Genomic DNA, 20060 nt, shown 5'->3' on the forward strand with positions numbered 1-20060 from the left:
TAATCATCTCCAATGGGGTATCATTGTACAATTTTTGATATTAACAGAATCTTTCATCGGTTCTTGGTAGAACAACATTATAATAATAAATGAAAAGCACAAGTTTGCTTTTGTTCTACAATATTATTTTTATTGCTTTTTTTTTAAAATAATAACCGGTTTTTGGCTTACAAGGCCATCTTCAGACATTTACTGAGTATTATCACCAAATGAGTTAAATGTTAGCAGACAACATTGGAAGAGAAGTAACACATCTAGAGTGAAGTAGAAACATACAGTGAGTAACATCTTTGCAATGAAATAGTAAAAACTGAACAGTACATAAATAACAATGGAGTTGACAGGAAAACCTTTAGCACAAAATAGAAATAGCATGCCTACATAACAGTTCCTATTAATAAACAAAACTAATGAAATAAGATAAAATTAGTACTAGACAAGGCTGCATCAAGAGGTATGAAACATGGAGAGTGATACACAACCAATTAGAAAAGAAGAGACAGTTTTCAATGTAAATACAATAAAAATAATATTGTAGAACAAAAGCAAACTTGTGCTTTTCATTTATGAGTACAATTTTTGTTTGATTTCTGGAGCAGATGGTGTCGAGCTTTACATTTTGGGGGGAAGCATCTTTTTGATTGCTCTTCAAGACTCCCAGGTAGTGCTTACTGTTGCATGGTATTAGTTCTTTCACATGAAGTTCCAACCTGCCATGTTCCATCAAGAGTGGCTCATGGAGTTTTGGGGCTTGACTCGCACCTACAAATTAGTATGTCCCTGTTGTAAACTGTATGCATATACCATGTTGTGGAACATTATTGTTCAAAATGTTACTGATTCACAACTTTGGGCAGAATTCCTCAAACTACTGGACCCCTTACTTGAGGATGTAATTCGTATAATCAAGGCACACGAATTGTTTGATACTGCAGAGCTGGAACTGTTGCCACCTGTGATGCGTGCTATTGAGACACATTGGTCTTCTCCACATACGGGTTCTGCCTCTGCTGGGCACCATAAACAACCTATGGCAGACCTGCAATGGCTACATAACAGTGACAAATTGCAATCCTGCCCTCAGTGCTACATCTGCCAAATCAAAAGCTTTTTTGCAAAAAGATTGGTCACATCTAAGATGTTTGCTCAAACATGTTACAGGATGCGTATGTTAACACAGCCACCCACAGTTCTGAAGCCATGGTGTCCATCAGGTCGATGTCAATGACGTCGAACTCCTGAACCAGTTGGTTTGTGATGAGTCATTCCTGGTTCAAACCTTTTACAGCATTTACACTGTGCAGGAATCATCCTAAGCTGTCAGTCACTCTCAACATCCGTTGGTGCTTGTATGTGAGCCACAGAAACTTTTCATTCTGCTGCGTATTCAGAACCAGAATGTCCAGTTCGAGCTGGATACTGGGGCTTCTGGTACATTATCAATAGGTGCATGTCTGAAATAGCTTGGCTACTCACAGCTTGAACCTCAAAACAGGCCCCCACTACATACAATGAGGACCACATCACTTTCCTGGGCATATGTCTTCTACAGATGTAGTACAGATCTACAAGAAATGTAATTCCAGTCACATACTTCACTCTTACAACAGTCCTAAAATATCTGGCCTCGGTATCTTTAATATTTTTGGCCTCCAAATCCCAGATAATATAGCAATGATCAATTCCCACCGTCTCTGCAACAGCATCATGTAGCTCTGTGACAAATGCAGTCAGCTTTTTGAGGACTCTTTGGGTAAGGCAAAAGACTTTTTTGCCCACATTATCTTGAAAGATACAGCCCACCTGTGATTCATCAAAGCGTGAGGTGTCCCCCTACAACATTCAGGAGGAAGTTGAGGCAGAGTTGAGATATATACATGCCAGCCACTGCCAGTCAATGGGTATCACCCCTTATCATCATCAGAAAGCCCAATAGACAACTACATCTTTGTGCAGATTTTAATTCCACTGTCAATGCACAGTCTGTTGTGGATTTGTACCCTCTCCCTTGCCCAGGATGTCCAATTCGAGCTACACTTAATGGATAAATTACAAAGGGCCATGTTCTTCTCAAAGATCGATCTCAAGGACACCTACTTGCAACTTCTTCTGGATAATGCAACAAAATCTTTCCACATCATCAACACTTATATTGGGCTGTTCCAGTGTCAGCATCAACCCTTTGGCAGCACTTCCACTCCAGCCATCTTCCAACAGTTTTTAGAGCGACGTGTCATTGAAGTCCATTCTTGCTCCAATTATGTGAATGATATCATCACCTCTGGCAGGACTCTAGAGGAGCACCTCTGGAACCTAGTCTGTCTCTTCAAAACCCTCACTGATGCAGGACTCTGATGCAACCAGGAGAAATGTGAATTCTCATGTGCCCATATCGAATACATCAGTCACATCATTGACTACTGTGGTGTTAACCTTTCACCAGACACTTGGAGGCTATTTGGAAGTTCCCACCTCTGAAGAATCTTGGGGAACTCCAGGCTGTCCTTGGCAAGATCTCATAACATCTTCACTTCATGCCTAATGCTGCTCAGATCATGACCCCCTTATTTGCTTTCAGAGAGAAGCATGTCCCTTTTGCCTCATTGCCTCAGCAAGTAATGGCTTTCCATGCATTAAAAAAATAAAAAATAAAAAATAAATCTTGCTTAGTTATGATGATCCACAAGATCAATGCCATAGACCATCCAATTGCTTTTGTATTGAAATTGCTCAACACATCTCAGGTTAATTACAATCAACAAGAGAAGGAATACTTGGCAATCATTTAAGGAATTTCCAAGTCTTATCAGTATCTTTAGGTATGGAATTTTTTCTGCTGAACTGGCTACAAGCCCATCACCAGTAAATTCCATCGAGCCAAACCTGTGTCCATCCAGATGGCACAAAATCTCTAACATTGGGTGCTTACCCTGGCCAATTACACTTATAAAATACTTCAACACCCAGCAGCATGCCATACAAATGCAAATACTTTATCTCACATTCTTGTCGAATCAGATGCTGTGTTTGATTCTTCTGAGGGTGCTTGCTTTCATATTGAACAGACCGATGAAACCATAGTGGTTAACTCTCTGACTGACCACCATCAAATCACCAGGTCCACAGGGTAGGGCAGTACCCTTCAGCTCCTTTTGCGTTGTTTTTCCCAGTAGATTGCCTTTTGGTCGAAAGTGGGGTTGTATTCCAGACCCAAGTGCTGATCCTGGCATCTTTGCGGCAGCAGGTTTTGGATTTACTTCATAAAGGACTTTGAGGCATCATCTGTCAAAAGCAGTTGGCCAGGCAATACTGCACGTGGCTGGAGATGGACAAAGATATTGAACAAATGATCATGTATTGCCAAGAATGTGATGGGAACCTGCCTGCTCCATGCTAAAAGGTTTTCAATTGGCACTGACAATCTTGCAAGGCTATTTTGGTATTTGCGATGGCTTATAATGGTGGACACTTTTTTCAGATTTCCTTTTGTGGCCCCTCTGCATTCCACAGTGTTGGCCAGCATTATCTGGGCTCTAGCATCTATATTCTGCCAAGAAGGATTATCTACTACTATTGTATCTCATAATGGCTCACAATTGACTTCAACAGAATTTGTGGCTTTCTGCAAGGCCAACAGCATCACACACATCAGAACAGCACCTTTCTCACTTAAGCCTAATGGTCAAGTGGAACAATTTGTGTGTACCTTCAAAATGCAGATGTCCAAGGTAAGTCAGTTCCACTCCAAAGAAATTGCTCTGCTCCTGTTCTTATCAACATACCGTACGAGCCTCAGGGTGATAATTTGTTAGCTGAACATCTGTATGGCAGGTCTCACTCGACAACACTGCACCTCCTGTATCTCCTTTAGTCCCTGAGCACTCTTCCAGATCCCTCAAAATTCCGGGCCAATGCCAACGTGTATTTCAGGGTCTTTAACGGTGATCATTCATGGGAACCCAGTATTACTGTCAGGTAGGTGGGCAGAGCAAACAATGTTATTTAGGACACCGTCATCACAGACTTCAGACTCACCTGTGCTCTCATGCTGTTCCTGATCCTGCTGCAGGCCTTTCTGTTCTAGAGACTGTATCCGGAGATGATTTCTCCCATGGCAGTTATCCTAAGCGGGTTTCGTATCTGCCACATAGCACTACTGGAGTGATTCCCCCGTGTCACATCCACTGAAGCCTTCATAGCCTGCGTCACCTCAGACACAGTGAAACTCCCTCCACCACTGCAAGCCTCACATTGCAGCCTATGGTACTGTGGCCACTTGCAGTGCAGTTTCAGCTGCAGTCGATGCCATGGATGCTGCTCCTCCTGCTGTCCTAGCCAAAATCACCATCCTCTTCACCAGCATTTACTAAGATGCCCTTGGACCTAGACCTGCCTATGCCACTGCAGGATTGTCAATGTCAGGATGGGCAGGAGCTGCATTCTCCCTCTGGTTTTCCTTCCAGTTTTTCTGGGGGCCCACGCAGCAAATGCTGGAATGTGAATCAGTCATGTCTGTATCCAGCTCCTGGTCTGACCTCATCTCTCTGCCTCCAGCTTGGCCCCCTCATCATTGTTGTGGCCCCACTTAGTACACCACCACAGTAAAGCATATGAGGGGTAGAAGTGTGGTATCATAAATGCCTACACCATGGCACCTGCTTCCACGTAGCCACAGGTCACCTGCCACACAGCCTATGGCTGGCCATTGAGGCATTCAATATCACTTTGGGAAAAGTGGTGTGTTATTCACTCTTCTCTCTAAGCGAAGAAGGATACTTATGACCTTGAAGAAGCATTTTTGTTATTTTAGTAATTAAGTATTTGTTTTGGGCCTCATATTGTGGGGTAAATTTTGTTTCTTTTATGCATGTCATGGGAGCAAAAATGGATGTAGTGTATCTGCAAAGGCAGGAGTGGTGGGCACCTGGATTCCTGCCCACATCATGGAGACACCTGCTCATCGGGAAAGTTATTCCATGAAAATGCCATCCCACCTCAGAGATTCACTGGGGACCACAGAACCCCATAGTGCAAGAAAATATGATATTGCAGTGCCTGTGTTATTCTGATTATGATGCAAAGTGCAAGTGGACATGCATGCACGTCCAAATGAACAGGCACTTCGGTGACTAGAGCCATTATGAAATATATTTAATGTATTCGCAATGTATTTCACGCTCGCAATAAGCAAGAGATCCGGGTTTGAGTCCCACTCCAGCACAAATTTAAATTACCGTCATTCCATTCTCATGCTGATGGTTGTCATTATTCGCAATTGTGAATACATTAAATGTCATGCAAGACAATGGTCATGATGTCACTTGTCAAGGGACACTCATAAAAGATAGGTGTAGCTAAATGACAAAGAGGAATGTGTATTGTGAGTTTTGTTAAAGCTTTGCTATAGTGAAGTCTTACATGGAATGTAATGTTGAAGGTAAAATACATTTGTGATAAAGAAGCAGTTGTGAATTTATTTTGTAGCGACTGGTGTTTGAGATTTCTAGCTGGTATGGACTTGGCACTTCGAGAAGAGAGTCTGCTGCCTCAAGACATAGCAACATGGTCCAGTCAAGCAGAAACAGTGATCACAAAGCTTGTAGCCTATAAAATCTACCTCCACAGGGCACCTGAACAACAGAAGGTGCATTACATTCCATTCTGGTGCCCTTTGAAACAGGATGTCTAGGCAAGTTTGTGCCGGCGAATAAGAAGATTTTATTAAGAAAAAGAAATAAGCTTGATTTAAAATGCAAATAAAAGATCAAAGCAGAAAAGTTTTGTCAGAACACAACATCATTGTCCCTAGCAATGAAGGCAACAGCTTGGATTTGCAGCAGTGTATGAACTGTCATTTGCACAGAAAATCAACAAATTCTACAAAAAGTAAATATTACAAAGAGAAATTGCTGAATCCCTTGACAGTGGACAGTGACTCCATTAATGAAACAAATAAGTGCACAAGTGGAAAGAAAAGTGGAACACATGTGTCAGCAGCACTGCTAATTCCAATGTCAGCCACAGACAACTAACCGGGGGTGGTTGGGTTTGGCATGTGTTTGCTACTGGGAGCACAACAGCTTTGAGAGACCAAAGTTTTCTATTTTTGGATATATACTGAGTCTTTGTGGTGCTGCAGAAGTAAACATCAAATCAGAACTGTGTGATAGTGATTTTGTTAGTGCATGCCAAAGGTTACCAAAGGCGTAGTAACAAATGTCCCTGAGTGGTTACAGGATTTCAATAACACTATAGTGGATTTAGAGAATGAAATATCAACTATAGGAGCTCAAACTTCATGTGTTACTAACTTATGAACGAAGTTTGGTGAGATGAAAACAAGTTTAGAGAAACACATTAGGGCATCTTGACAAGAGGAGAAAGAGATAAATGCTAAAATTACAAAGTTGCAAACTGTGAAAAAGACGTTAACTGGGGAGTAACACGACAAGATACATAAACGGCGCAATCAAGTAAAGAACGTTGATGAACAATTTCATGAGTTAAATAATGACATGAGGAATGCAAGATTTTATGGAAGAGCTACAGATCTCTGACACACAATCGAGATTGACAGTACCAGGACAAACCAAGGAATCAGTTTTAAGGATTATTTTTGCTTCCACCTTTGCTAGTTTACAGGATCATGTAACTGACTTCATAGAGCAGAAGGTTCTAAAGAAAGTTGAATCAACTGTCAGTACAACACAGTATGCAGTCCTCTCAGATAGGCATGGGGAGGAATTACCGAAATTCTGGGATGAGCTCACGAGAATGAAAGAGGAGATGAATAAATGAAAACTACTGAGCAATAGCAGACTGTCAGGAGAGCTAATTGAGGAATTGCAACTGGGAAATGGAATAAGTTTTCCCAATCAATTTCAAAAGTTCAAACCAGAGGGAAATGTAAACCCGGTGTATTTTTGGAGGGCACTTTCTAGGTCACTGGCTAAACATCATGACTATTCAAGAAAAATTACCCATATTGTGTCACACATTCTACAATCTACAAACATGATTTATTTATTAGCCTTATAGCTTCAACATCCATGCATGTCAATACATGATTTTAGATGTCTACTATCTTTCTGAAGAAGACAAATTTATATTTATGGAAACCATGGTAAAAGGTTAATAAACCTTTAATTCTGAAAACTAGTTGGCTGTTATTTTCCAATTCTATCAAAAATCCATTTTAACATTTCAACCAAGTATGTTAATGAAAGGAGAATAAATAACTAGCACGAACATACTAATTCCCTAAAGTTAATGATGAAATTCAAAATTAGACAATAAATGTGATCCCTCCTGTATATTTTCCACATCAGTGGGTAACAGGGAATATGATTGACACTAAGCATTGATCTTTACTGACACAAAAATTACTTGCACTTCATCTGCTAAAGTATTTTGTAACCTATAAATTACGATTAATATTCAGTAAGCTGAATTAACCTCCATTTCTTCCATGTTTAATTTATGTCGTAGCCAAAAATAAAATTCATGTAAGAATAATTTTCAAAGCTTAATATCTGAAAAATATTTAATGTGACAATGTTTCCTTTTTTTACAACGTACTGAAAAAATTCTCTCTCTCTGCTCTTATGGAAAGTTTATGCTTAAGATAACAGCCCTGTCAAAAACTTTATTTCCAGTTAATTATTTGAACTATACTAGATTCTCATCTTTAACTAACATTTACATTTGTAAGAATATGACCTAATGTAAAAATGGAGATAATTTTATATGAGGGCAAAATTGTTGTTTGTCTTACATCAATTTTAGTTTTGTTGATAGATCCATTTTCATTATACATTTCTTTCATCTTTCCAAAGGGATCAGAACTCCTTGCACTCTGTACATAGTACCAGTATAAATTATCTTTCTCATCCTTTGACCACCTGCAGCACAACGATGAAAATTCACATTAGATTTCACTAGGCAATTTATTATGATGTATCTTTATTCTCTTATCACGGAATAATAGATATTAGGTAAAAGACTACATATGTTATCTTAAATACTGATAAATGTTCTTACCCTGTATCTTTGTCACTTTTAATACTTTCTGAGTCTTTCATTCGTACATTTTGTTCAGATGATAGATGAAGAGCCACTGGAGTTTGTTTAGGAACATTAACAAATTTGTGGATCACATATTCAATTAAATCAGACCAAACCTGTTTTAAATACAAGGAAACCTTTTAAATACAACTAAAGTAAAGAATTACACATATGAGAGTCAATAAAAGCTTCCAAAAATACAAGTTTCTAATGAAGTTATAGTTTGAAAATGGATGTGATGGTCCAAAACTAGTCATCACACAGAAATGACTATTACCACAAATGTGATGGATACTGGAAGAGAATTTAAAAATAAATAAATAAATAAATAAATAAACTTCTTAGTCCTCCACATTTTTTGGAACTTTATCATAAGAGTGTTGAATATAATACATAAATGCATAAGAAAGACAGAGACCCAAGCAACCAAATATGTTGTTCTCCTATTTATTGAAGAAGAGAAAAAATGAAAAAAAGGAGAAGACTAGCATAACTGACTGAGTGAAACAATGACAACTAGCACATTTGGCATTTCTTAAAGGTTCTTGAAAATTAAATAAAGTATAAAACATGAAAATCCAGTAATCTGATGTAAATATTCTATTGCGAAATAGTGAAGCTTTAAACATACAGTTGTATTGACTCACTATGCCACCAAGTGTGACGGTGCAATTGTAATGTAACAGACCTAACCAGCTGGCAGCACATTAGTATCTTTCATGATTATTTGGATATGTGAAGGTAAATTGATTATACTAATATTTTCCAATTCAAGTAATAGTAAGTGATGTAAATATCAGCATATTTTTGGTACTTTAATATGATGCACTTTAAAATTATATAATGTACTGACATATAATTTCTATGCATTTACCTTAAAAAAGTATCTCGTCTATAAATGAGGTTCTGAAATGCAACCTAACTTATGACTGACCACTACCTTTTGTGGAATGTTATCAACATTGATAATTTAGTCTTGTTAAAGGACTCTTAATTGTAACTGGGCTGATAAATTTCCATAAATGCTGACTGGTGCTTTTTACAAAAAAAATAAATAAAGAAAGAAATGTCTGCTTGTGTCTGTGTATATGCGGATGGATATGTGTGTGTGTGCGAGTGTATACGTGTCCTTTTTTCCCCCTAAGGTAAGTCTTTCCGCTCCCGGGATTGGAATGACTCCTTACCCTCTCCCTTAAAACCCACATCCTTTCGTCTTTCCCTCTCCTTCCCTCTTTCCTGACGAAGCAACCATTTGTTGCGAAAGCTTGAATCTTGTGTGTATGTTTGTGTTTGTTTGTGTGTCTATCGACCTGCCAGCGCTTTTGTTTGGTAAGTCCCATCATCTTTCTTTTTAGATATAAATTAATAAATACATATGAATATAATAGAGGGAAATATTCCACGTGGGAAAAATATATCTAAAAAGAAAGATGAGACTTACCAAACAAAAGCGCTGGCAGGTTGATAGACACACAAACAAACACAAACATACACACAAAATTCAAGCTTTGGCAACCAATGGTTGCCTCATCAGGAAAGAGCGAAGGAGAGGGAAAGACGAAAGGATTTGGGTTTTAAGGGAGAGGGTAACGGGATTGGAATGACTCCTTACCCTCTCCCTTAAAACCCAAATCCTTTCGTCTTTCCCTCTCCTTCCCTCTTTCCTGATGAGGCGACCGTTGGTTGCGAAAGCTTGAATTTTGTGTGTATGTTTGTGTTTGTTTGTGTGTCTATCGACCTGCCAGCGCTTTTGTTTGGTAAGTCTCATCATCTTTCCTTTTAGATATAAATAAATACATACATATATAAAACCAATGTTGAATGGTAAACTGGTTGTGGGTATAAATTTAGAAGTGGTAAGCCCTGAAGCATGGTATAATTTCCAATAATGTATTGACGAAACTTCTTCATAAATGCAGTATTAGGTTAAATATATAAAATTTTTACAGTTTCTTCCCAACCCAAGTTCCCTAAAAAGACACTGTGTGCATCTGACTGTGTAGTGTGTTTGTCCCAGATGACCTAAAAAAAATTTCCTTTGTGTAACAATCCATTTGTTAATTATTGTTAGGCATCTGCGAGTGTAAATTTGCTTGGAGGATATTCTGAGTAAGTTCCAGGGGACTATTTTGAATGCCTGATAGTCTATATTTTGCTTAACAACAAATGAAATGTTGTTTGTATATACCTAGAGTAGGCTGAAACTTCCCACTGATATTGTAGGCACTGACATTCTTTTGAGGAGAGCTGGGCCACTTACTAATGTAGCCATGCAGATTTAGATTTTTCATGATTTCTTGTATTCACATACCGAGATTGCTGGAACAATTCCTTTGCAAAGGTTGTGGTGAATTCCCACCCTTTTAACATCCAGTCCAAGCTTGCGCTCCTCTCAAGGACCTAGCTATAGATGTGATGTTGGAACTTAACCATCTTTGCTTCATAACTTACCATTTTTAAAACTTGAAGTTTTCTTTGATGACCCAACTTCTTTCCATGACATTTTTACCATACTGCCAGCTAACTGGTATTTGCTGCAACATTATTTTGGCTTTATGCTGTCTAGCCAGTCTTTTTGGAAATTACAACATGCCCCTACTAAAAAGTCCAAATTTGCCACTGTTGTTATGGCTATTTCTATGGATGCTTTCTGAAAACGTTTTAGCTTTTATGTTGTGTAGTAGATTATACTACATCTCCACTGATTACAAATAATTTCTTTTAGTTTCAAACGGTACTCCTTTCATGAAGATGAAAAAGAAAAAAAGAAGAGCAACTTATTTGAAGTAAAGGATACCACGTTTATCTCTGATACAAAATGATGGAATTATGTCTACTTTATGTGCTAATTTATTGCCATTAGTTGAGAAACAGAAAGGAAGAGAAACTTACGACACATGACAGTTTCCTATAAAAACTTATTTGCAACACAAAGACTTATTGGCAGTGCATAATGGGTAAGATCACCATGAGATTAAAGTGTGTACTGCTATTGCTAATTGATCTTGTCAGTTGGCCCTCCTACTTATGTGTGTCTATGGAATACATCAACTGTGAAAGAAGCATTGGAGAAATTAAAATAAGTCTGTGAAACTTGGCCAAAATATAGGACTGCTAAGAACATTCTTAACAACTGGAAAGCAGAACCGTTTGTCTTTGGAAGAATACATATCAAAGAACTTTCAGAGGTCAAACTAATTGAATGGTCTTAATTTCAAAAGTGAAAGTGGAGTGGTTAGGGTTTAATGTAATAGTAGGGTTGCCTGACGGTGACAAACCAATAATAATGGGCAGACAGGACTCCAATATTTCAATAATTGGGGGGTTCCATAAAGAACAGATACTACAGGAGCTTAAGCATGATGCATGAGGCAGTTCAAATGTTAAGAATGTAGATCCCCTAGGAAATAATAAAGAAATAATAAATCCACACCACATTCCTATAGGAACAAGGTGATACAACTGCAGTGAATATCAGTGCACATTAAAGAATTGTTGCAGTTAAAGCAAGGCAAGCAGAAAAAGTCTTTCAAAGTAATGAGTCAGTAAACATTTTTAACACTACCAGCATCTGGTGAAATCATACATAAAGAATGGTATGTGAAATCCAATGCATCAGCACTTATGTTGAAGTGCACATGTGATTTCAATTTTAAAAAGCAGTAAAAGATAAAAGCGTTAAAAGACTTTAAGTACACAGTCTGTGGCATAATACAAGGTAGACACTATAGGAACGCCAATCTAGTAATACTCTAATATGTTTAAATTTCAAGAAATCCACAGATGACTGCTTTGTTTACAAGAAAAAAGCAAAGAACAGAAATATTTGTCTTCATTGTTAACGTAGATGACATGCTGATTTTAGTTGCAATCTATAGGGCAAAAATTACTTACATTGACTTTTATGAGTGGAACAGACTCGTTATTAAAAATCAGTTTTCAGTCAAATACAGGATAACATGGAAAACTGTAAATCAGTATCCACGCCGCTAGACAATAACCAAGTATTAACTCAGAAAATGATTTCAAAGAGAGAGAAAAAGGGCTACCATGAAGAATGCCCCATAAAGAGAGGCAATAGGTAGTTTAATGGGTGCACAATTTGATAATAAGCCAAGTTTTACATATGCGGGAAGAACCCAAGCTGTAAACAGAAAGCTCCGACATCTAAAAAGAACTACAGATTTCAAAAAATCATTTTCTAAAAATTGGGATCACAACATCACAGGACAGAGTAATGCTGGATGGGCTGGTGATGATAAAAATAGGAAACTGACCACCAGTTTCTTGTTTAAGTCACAAGGTGCAAAAGTTTCAAGGAACAGCTCTACAACAAAAGCTGGATACATGGCAATAACCATTACCTGCCAGGAAGCATTCTGGATGCAACAACTAGAAATATTTTTCCTTTCTCAATAACATGCCCTAATTAAGTTGTAGTGGAGCAATAAAGGTGCAGCTGCCCTACCAATGACAAATAGGTTCAGAGGTTGCATTAAAAACATTGATATCATGCATTTCATCATGCACAAAATTGATTTTGCAGAAATAACAGTAAAGCAAATTTCAAGTTAGCAGGCATTGATGACAAAGCTGCTGCCAAGAACCAGACATAAGTACACAGGTGTGTGTGTGTGTGTGTGTGTGTGTGTGTGTGTGTGTTTGTGTGTGTGTGTGTGTGTGTGTGTCCGTCCATTATCTTTTGTGTGTGCCTGTCAATGACTAAATGCCTCTGATATTTGATGAATGATCTCCTTTACTCCTAAATTATTTCCTTTCTGCCAGAACTTTCCTTTTATATTGCACAATAGTGTCATATTCATTCTGGCAAAGTTAAAAATTTCCAGATAGAAAAGGCACACACTCCTTATTATTCAATATCATCCTCTACAGGAACACACATTCTATGCCAAAGCTTTAGCTGTCCTTTATTATTTCCTGAATTTAAGAAAACCTTCTCAGAATCCTTCCCACCTCTCCAAAAAAAGGTGTTCTGTTGTTGACAAAATCTATAAAACACATCCCCTTGCCATATGGGCCACATCCCTGAAAAAGACCTTGGTGCATGACCTGTCTTACGCACACACCCAACACATCTTAATTCATTCCCATCACTTAAGATAGATGCCAGGGTGCTTCCTTCGAAAAGACATGGATGATTTTCTTACCAAATCCAAGCTTGCGCTCCATCTCTAATGACGTTGTTTGTGATGGGATGTTAAACCCTACTCTTTCTTCTTTTTTCTGGTCCCACCAAAGGCATTTCCTATCCCATCAATCAGAGATAGGGACATCTAGAAGCATTCATGTCATATTGCGTTACCTCTGACAAAACATGTTTTAGTGGGTCTGCAACCATGTTTGGCTCGATAATACACTATTGTCTTGGTCACTATATTCCTTTTACTATTGCACCTGATCACAAGTTTCACTTTAACAGCATCTTCAAATCAAATCTATGGTACAGAGAACTAACATTAAAAGGATGGAACAAACTTTTATACAAACAATGTTTACAATAATTGCTGTGATGCATAAGTTGATGACATATCTTATGGATCCATAGTATCAAGTCAGAGTACTTAATCAACATTAATAGCCAAACTGACTCTCGCCATGCAACACATTAAAAAGTAAGCATGCCCGCCACCAGATGGCTGTAGCTAATGGCACATAATAAATATTATTTCCCACATGAATTTTTAATTTGAAACAATTATTCCCTTCCTTAAATATCCTAATTACTACTAATAACTTGAATAAGCAGTATTAATGTTCCACAACAATATTTATTTAATAGTTTGTTATGAACCAGATTTCAGCTTCTTAGGGCACTAAACAGATAGTCCACACAACTTCAGCAAGAATTCACAGCTGTACGAAGCTTGTTGTAAAAAGATATGTAACATTTTATGGCTATATTGATACAAAACAAATGTCACATATCTTTGTGCAACAATCTTTGTACAGCTTTGATCTCCCATTGAAGTTGTGTGGACTATGTGTTTAGTATTACATTTTCTGACAATGACCTCAGCAGCTGAAAGACAGTTCATAGTGGACTATTAAATAAATATTATTGTGGAACATTAATATTGTGTTCTCATTTTATTAATGTGTCTATGTTTCTCCAAGAACTGACGTAATATTCCATAAACATTCTAATTACAGCATAACAATATTATCACTCACCATACAGTGATGATGCTGAGTCGCAGATAGACACAACAAAAAGACTGTCAGAAATTGAGCTTTCAGTCAACAAGGCCTTCATCAGAAATAGACAACATACTCATGCTCACACACATTCACACAGATGCAACCCACACACACATGACCACAGTCTCTGGCTGCTGGGGGCGGAGACTGTGGCCATCCTGGATTTTCTGTTATCTAATTACAGCATAAACGTATAACATTTAGATATGGATCACATTGAAAAACAATGATGACAGTAATAACATAAATGACAGTAAAAAGCAATAACAGTAAAAAACACTGATAACAGTGAACAATACTGACAATGCTAGTACATGTGCACACGTCTGTAGGTATTTTCTAAAGTCTAACTTTCTTTTACAAACGTCTGCTTGTGTCTGTGTATATGCGGATGGATATGTGTGTGTGTGCGAGTGTATACCTGTCCTTTTTCCCCCCTAAGGTAAGTCTTTCCGCTCCCGGGATTGGAATGACTCCTTACCCTCTCCCTTAAAACCCATATCCTTTTGTCTTTCCTTCTCCGTCCCTCTTTCCTGACGAGGCAACCGTTGGTTGTGAAAGCTAGAATTTTGTGTGTATGTTTGTGTTTGTTTGTGTGTTTATCGACCTGCCAGCGCTTTTGTTTGGTAAGTCTCATCATCTTTCTTTTTAAATATATTTCTTTTATTATACACTCCTGGAAATGGAAAAAAGAACACATTGACACCGGTGTGTCAGACCCACCATACTTGCTCTGGACACTGCGAGAGGGCTGTACAAGCAATGATCACACGCACGGCACAGCGGACACACCAGGAACCACGGTGTTGGCCGTCGAATGGCGCTAGCTGCGCAGCATTTGTGCACCGCCGCCGTCAGTGTCAGCCAGTTTGCCGTGGCATACGGAGCTCCATCGCAGTCTTTAACACTGGTAGCATGCCGCGACAGCGTGGACGTGAACCGTATGTGCAGTTGACGGACTTTGAGCGAGGGCGTATAGTGGGCATGCAGGAGGCCGGGTGGACGTACCGCCGAATTGCTCAACACGTGGGGCGTGAGGTCTCCACAGTACATCGATGTTGTCGCCAGTGGTCGGCGGAAGGTGCACGTGCCCGTCGACCTGGGACCGGACCGCAGCGACGCACGGATGCACGCCAAGACCGTAGGATCCTACGCAGTACCGTAGGGGACCGCACCGCCACTTCCCAGCAAATTAGGGACACTGTTGCTCCTGGGGTATCGGCGAGGACCATTCGCAACCGTCTCCATGAAGCTGGGCTACGGTCCCGCACACCGTTAGGCCGTCTTCCACTCATGCCCCAACATCGTGCAGCCCGCCTCCAGTGGTGTCGCGACAGGCGTGAATGGAGGGACGAATGGAGACGTGTCGTCTTCAGCGATGAGAGTCGCTTCTGCCTTGGTGCCAATGATGGTCATATGCGTGTTTGGCACCGTGCAGGTGAGCGCCACAATCAGGACTGCATACGACCGAGGCACACAGGGCCAACACCCGGCATCATGGTGTGGGGAGCGATCTCCTACACTGGCCGTACACCACTGGTGATCGTCGAGGGGACAATGAATAGTGCACGGTACATCCAAACCGTCATCGAACCCATCGTTCTACCATTCCTAGACCGGCAAGGGAACTTGCTGTTCCAACAGGACAATGCACGTCCGCATGTATCCCGTGCCACCCAACGTGCTCTAGAAGGTGTAAGTCAACTACCCTGGCCAGCAAGATCTCCGGATCTGTCCCCCATTGAGCATGTTTGGGACTGGATGAAGCGTCGTCTCACGCGGTCTGCACGTCCAGCACGAATGCTGGTCCAACTGAGGCGCCAGGTGGAAATGGCATGGCAAGCCGTTCCACAGGACTACATCCAGCATCTCTACGATCGTCTCCATGGGAGAATAGCAGCCTGCATTGCTGCGAAAGGTGGATATACACTGTACTAGTGCCGACATTGTGCATGCTCTGTTGCCTGTGTCTATGTGCCTGTGGTTCTGTCAGTGTGATCAGGTGATGTATCTGACCCCAGGAATGTGTCAATAAAGTTTCCCCTTCCTGGGACAATGAATTCACAGTGTTCTTATTTCAATTTCCAGGAGTGTAGTATGTTGATAATTATTACTTTGGGACAACCTATCACAACGGAATAAAACACAATTGTTATGTCATACTTGTTTTGCCTTTATTCTTTGCAAGGTATCTTCAGTAGCAAATTTCACATTTTTTGGTCCACATGCTGTATTCTTATTCCTAATGCAGTGAAATGTAAAAAAAGAAATTTCAAATAGCCCTTATCAGAAGAACAGCTATAACAAAGGGACAAGAACACATCATGTAAATCAACATCCAAATAATTTGCCACTGAAGATGTCTTGCAAACAATAAATGCGAAATGCACACATAATATATATGTAATAAAAGTCGAAACGTTATTAAAAATGTAAATAACAGTTTATTCAAAATTGTTAACCAGTGAAAATACTTGACACATTGCTATGAAATTTTCCTGCTACAGATGTATGTTTTTAGGTAACAGTACCTAATTCTTTAATATATTATGTGGAACACATGTTTCTGCAACTTTTTGAGATTTTTTTGTAGCAATGTTTCCCTATTATTAAATTTATATATATTTATGTATTACATATATTTAAAAAAATAGAGAAACAAAAACAAATGTGTATAAAAATAGAACATGGTGTAAAAATTTCAAAGCAATGGGTCAAAATTTTTGGAGATTTGCCGTTAAGAACATTTATATTTTCTATGTCAGTATAAATGTAGATCTTTGTTTCTTTAAAACCTATAATGTCTGAATATTCTTCACGGACTGCTTTGAAAGTTTGATATAATGTTGCATCTGAATATCCATGTGTTTTCATATACTTACTGGAACACTATGTGGTACATATGTAATATATGTATGTAATAAAAGGGGATACATTATAAAAATGTAAATGTTGTTTTGATCAAAATATGCAAAAGTTCTTCACCAATTGCTTTGAAATTTTGGCACAACATTCAATTTTAAAATTGAAGTTTTTTAAGTGCCTAATTCTTTAATATATAAATATATGTGTGTTTCATATAAATTAAAAGCACTGTTACCAAAAATCTCAAAATATACATTTCTGATTTACTTCAGATTTTTGCACATTACTGTAACAACAATTTAGAAACATATGGACGATATACTTTTTAATACATAAATGTATAAACAAAATATACAATACTGGAACACTGCAAGCAAACAGAAAAGTTATATTTATGGTTTATTGGTTTATGATTAGAATGCTACTACCTAATCTGAATTTGTAATAACAATAAACAAGGCTCAAGGTGACAGAGACAGGGGAAGAGAAGACTGACACAGAGAAGGAAGCAGATGATGGACAGAGAGAGGGTGAAGGGGAGGAGGAGGAGGAGGACATGGGCAAAGAAAGCAGGAGGGGGAGATGGAGAGAGACAGGAGAGAGAAGGGGATTTGGACATACGAGGGCCACTCCAAAAAGAAATGCACACTATTTTTGTAAAAAAACAGTTTTCATTCTGCATGTGTGAAAGTTTTACAGTGTGTAGATACATCCTTCCCACTTGTTTTCAACTTAGTTCAACCTGTTCCCGTGAGTGGCGCCATCACCATTCGTCAGAAGCAACATGCTGTCATAGAATTCCTGTGCTGTGAAAACAAGACAGTAGGAAACATCGGCAAGAGGTTGAAAACGGGTATCGAGATGCTGCTGCCGATTGCAGTACAGTTAGTCAGTGGGCAAGCAGGTTACGTGATGAAAGCAGGCACGGCAAAATTGAGGATTGTCCTCGCAGTGGCCTCGTACTGCACACACTCCAGACAATGTGCAGAGAGTTAACGAATTGGTGACTGCTGACAGACACATCACAGTGAACGAATTGTCACACTACGTTGGGATAGGGGAAGGAAGTGTCTGCAGAATGCTGAAAGTGTTGGCGTTAAAAAAGGTTTGTGCCAGGTGGGTTTCCAGGATGTTCACAGTAGCTCACAAAGAAACAACAAAAACTGTATGCAGGGAACTTTTGGAACAGTACGAGAATGGTGGAGATAAATTTCTTGGAAGAATTGTGACAGATGATGAAACATGGCTCTATCATTTTTCACCAGAGACGAAGAGGCAATCTATGGAGTGGCATCATGCTAATTCACCCAAGAAAAAAAAATCAAAACCACACCTTCTGATGGAAAAGTTATGGCTACGGTGTTTTTCGATTCTGAAGGACTCTTGCTTGTGGACATCATGCCAAGTGGAACCACCACAAGTTCTGATGGACATGTGACGACACTGAAGAAACTTCAAGCTCGACTGAGCCATGTTCGACCACATCAGCAAAAGCAGGATGTTTTGCTGTTGCACGACAATGCACGGCCACATGTCAGTCAAAAAACCATGGAAGCAATCACAAAACTCGGATGAACAACACTGTAATACCCACCTTACAGTCCTGTCCTGGCTCCATGTGACTATCATCTTTCTGGGAAACTGAAAGACTCTCTTCATGGAACAAGTTTTGAAGATGATGACTCCCTTGTTCATGCTGCCAAACAGTGGCTCCAACAAGTTGATCCAGAATTTTACTATGCGGGTATACAGGTTCTGGTTCCAAGATGGCATAAGGCAGTTGAGAGGGATGGAAATTATGTGGAAAAATGAAAATATTGTTCCTAAAGGATGTATCTACACACTTTAAAACTTTAAAACATGTAGAATAAAAGATTTAAAAAAAAATAGTGTGCATTTCTTTTGGAGTGACCCACCTATATCCAATTAACATACATATTAGAAGCATTTGCTTTCTCTTTTCATTCTTTTCCATGTAACCAGACTGAGCCATGGTCTAGCGTGTCTGGGTACAATTACTTTCTTAATAAAACTGTTGTTATATAAGTATTGTTACAATCATGTTCCCTCTCTCAGGTTTTCATAATATGAACAGGCCTCAAAGTAATGTCCCCATCACCGCTATATGTGTTACACTGCTAGCAACAGTTATGTATTAATATTGCAGTCATATGGTTCTTCTACACATGTAACAATTATTGCAGCCTTGTTTCTTTAAAAATTAATATTGTATATGTAGTGTCATGTGATTCAAGTCGCAAATCTTTTGACACACAATAATGTCTACTATAAAATGATTTTCACATGTTATATGTTTACGTTGTAATTAAACTATTGATGTTCACTAAGATGTTTTAACTCTGATGGTATGCTTTGGATTCATAAAACATGTGATCAACTTACGTTTTACAGCAACTATTCTAAACATGATTTGTATAGAAGTTTGTTCCATCCTTTTCATGTTAGTTCTCTGTACCACAGAATTGATATGAAGATGGTACAGTGAAACACATAATCAGGATTAATAATGAAAAGAATGTAGCAGTCAGGGCAAGAGTGTATTACTGATTTACATCATATCATCTATGCATAACTTCCATGGCCTTCTGAGTGGGCCTGACCACCTGAATTAACTGTCACCAACAAACTCCAAACTGGCTTCCAGCCCCTGTCCCTCCCCACCCCAACCCATGTGCACTGCAAATATATGTGCTTGCATACACACACACACACACACACACACACACACACAGAGAGAGAGAGAGAGAGAGAGAGAGAGAGACCACCTGACAAATAATCTGTACAAACAATGCCAGTCAGACTGAAGCTCCAAAGCAGTATAGTTTTATATGTGGTGTGAGTGTGTGTGTGTTTAAAACATACAATGAGAGGAATTTTGAAATATTTGTTAT

At 38.9% G+C, this 20060-nt stretch overlaps 1 protein-coding gene across 2 annotated transcripts in view; it reads right to left on the minus strand.

Moving 5' to 3' along the window:
- Nucleotides 1–20060, minus strand: part of LOC126162191 (protein timeless) — a 408622-nt gene that overhangs the window by 71653 nt on the left and 316909 nt on the right. For both annotated transcript variants that reach the window (XM_049918518.1, XM_049918519.1), the window contains 2 exons: nt 8041–8180; nt 7775–7901 (listed from right to left, as the gene is read on the minus strand). In XM_049918518.1, the coding sequence (XP_049774475.1) occupies nt 7775–7901; nt 8041–8180 (267 nt within the window). The remainder of the gene's footprint in view (nt 1–7774; nt 7902–8040; nt 8181–20060) is intronic.

This window comes from Schistocerca cancellata, chromosome 2, assembly GCF_023864275.1.
Source record: "Schistocerca cancellata isolate TAMUIC-IGC-003103 chromosome 2, iqSchCanc2.1, whole genome shotgun sequence".
NCBI classification, from domain to species: domain Eukaryota; kingdom Metazoa; phylum Arthropoda; class Insecta; order Orthoptera; family Acrididae; genus Schistocerca; species Schistocerca cancellata.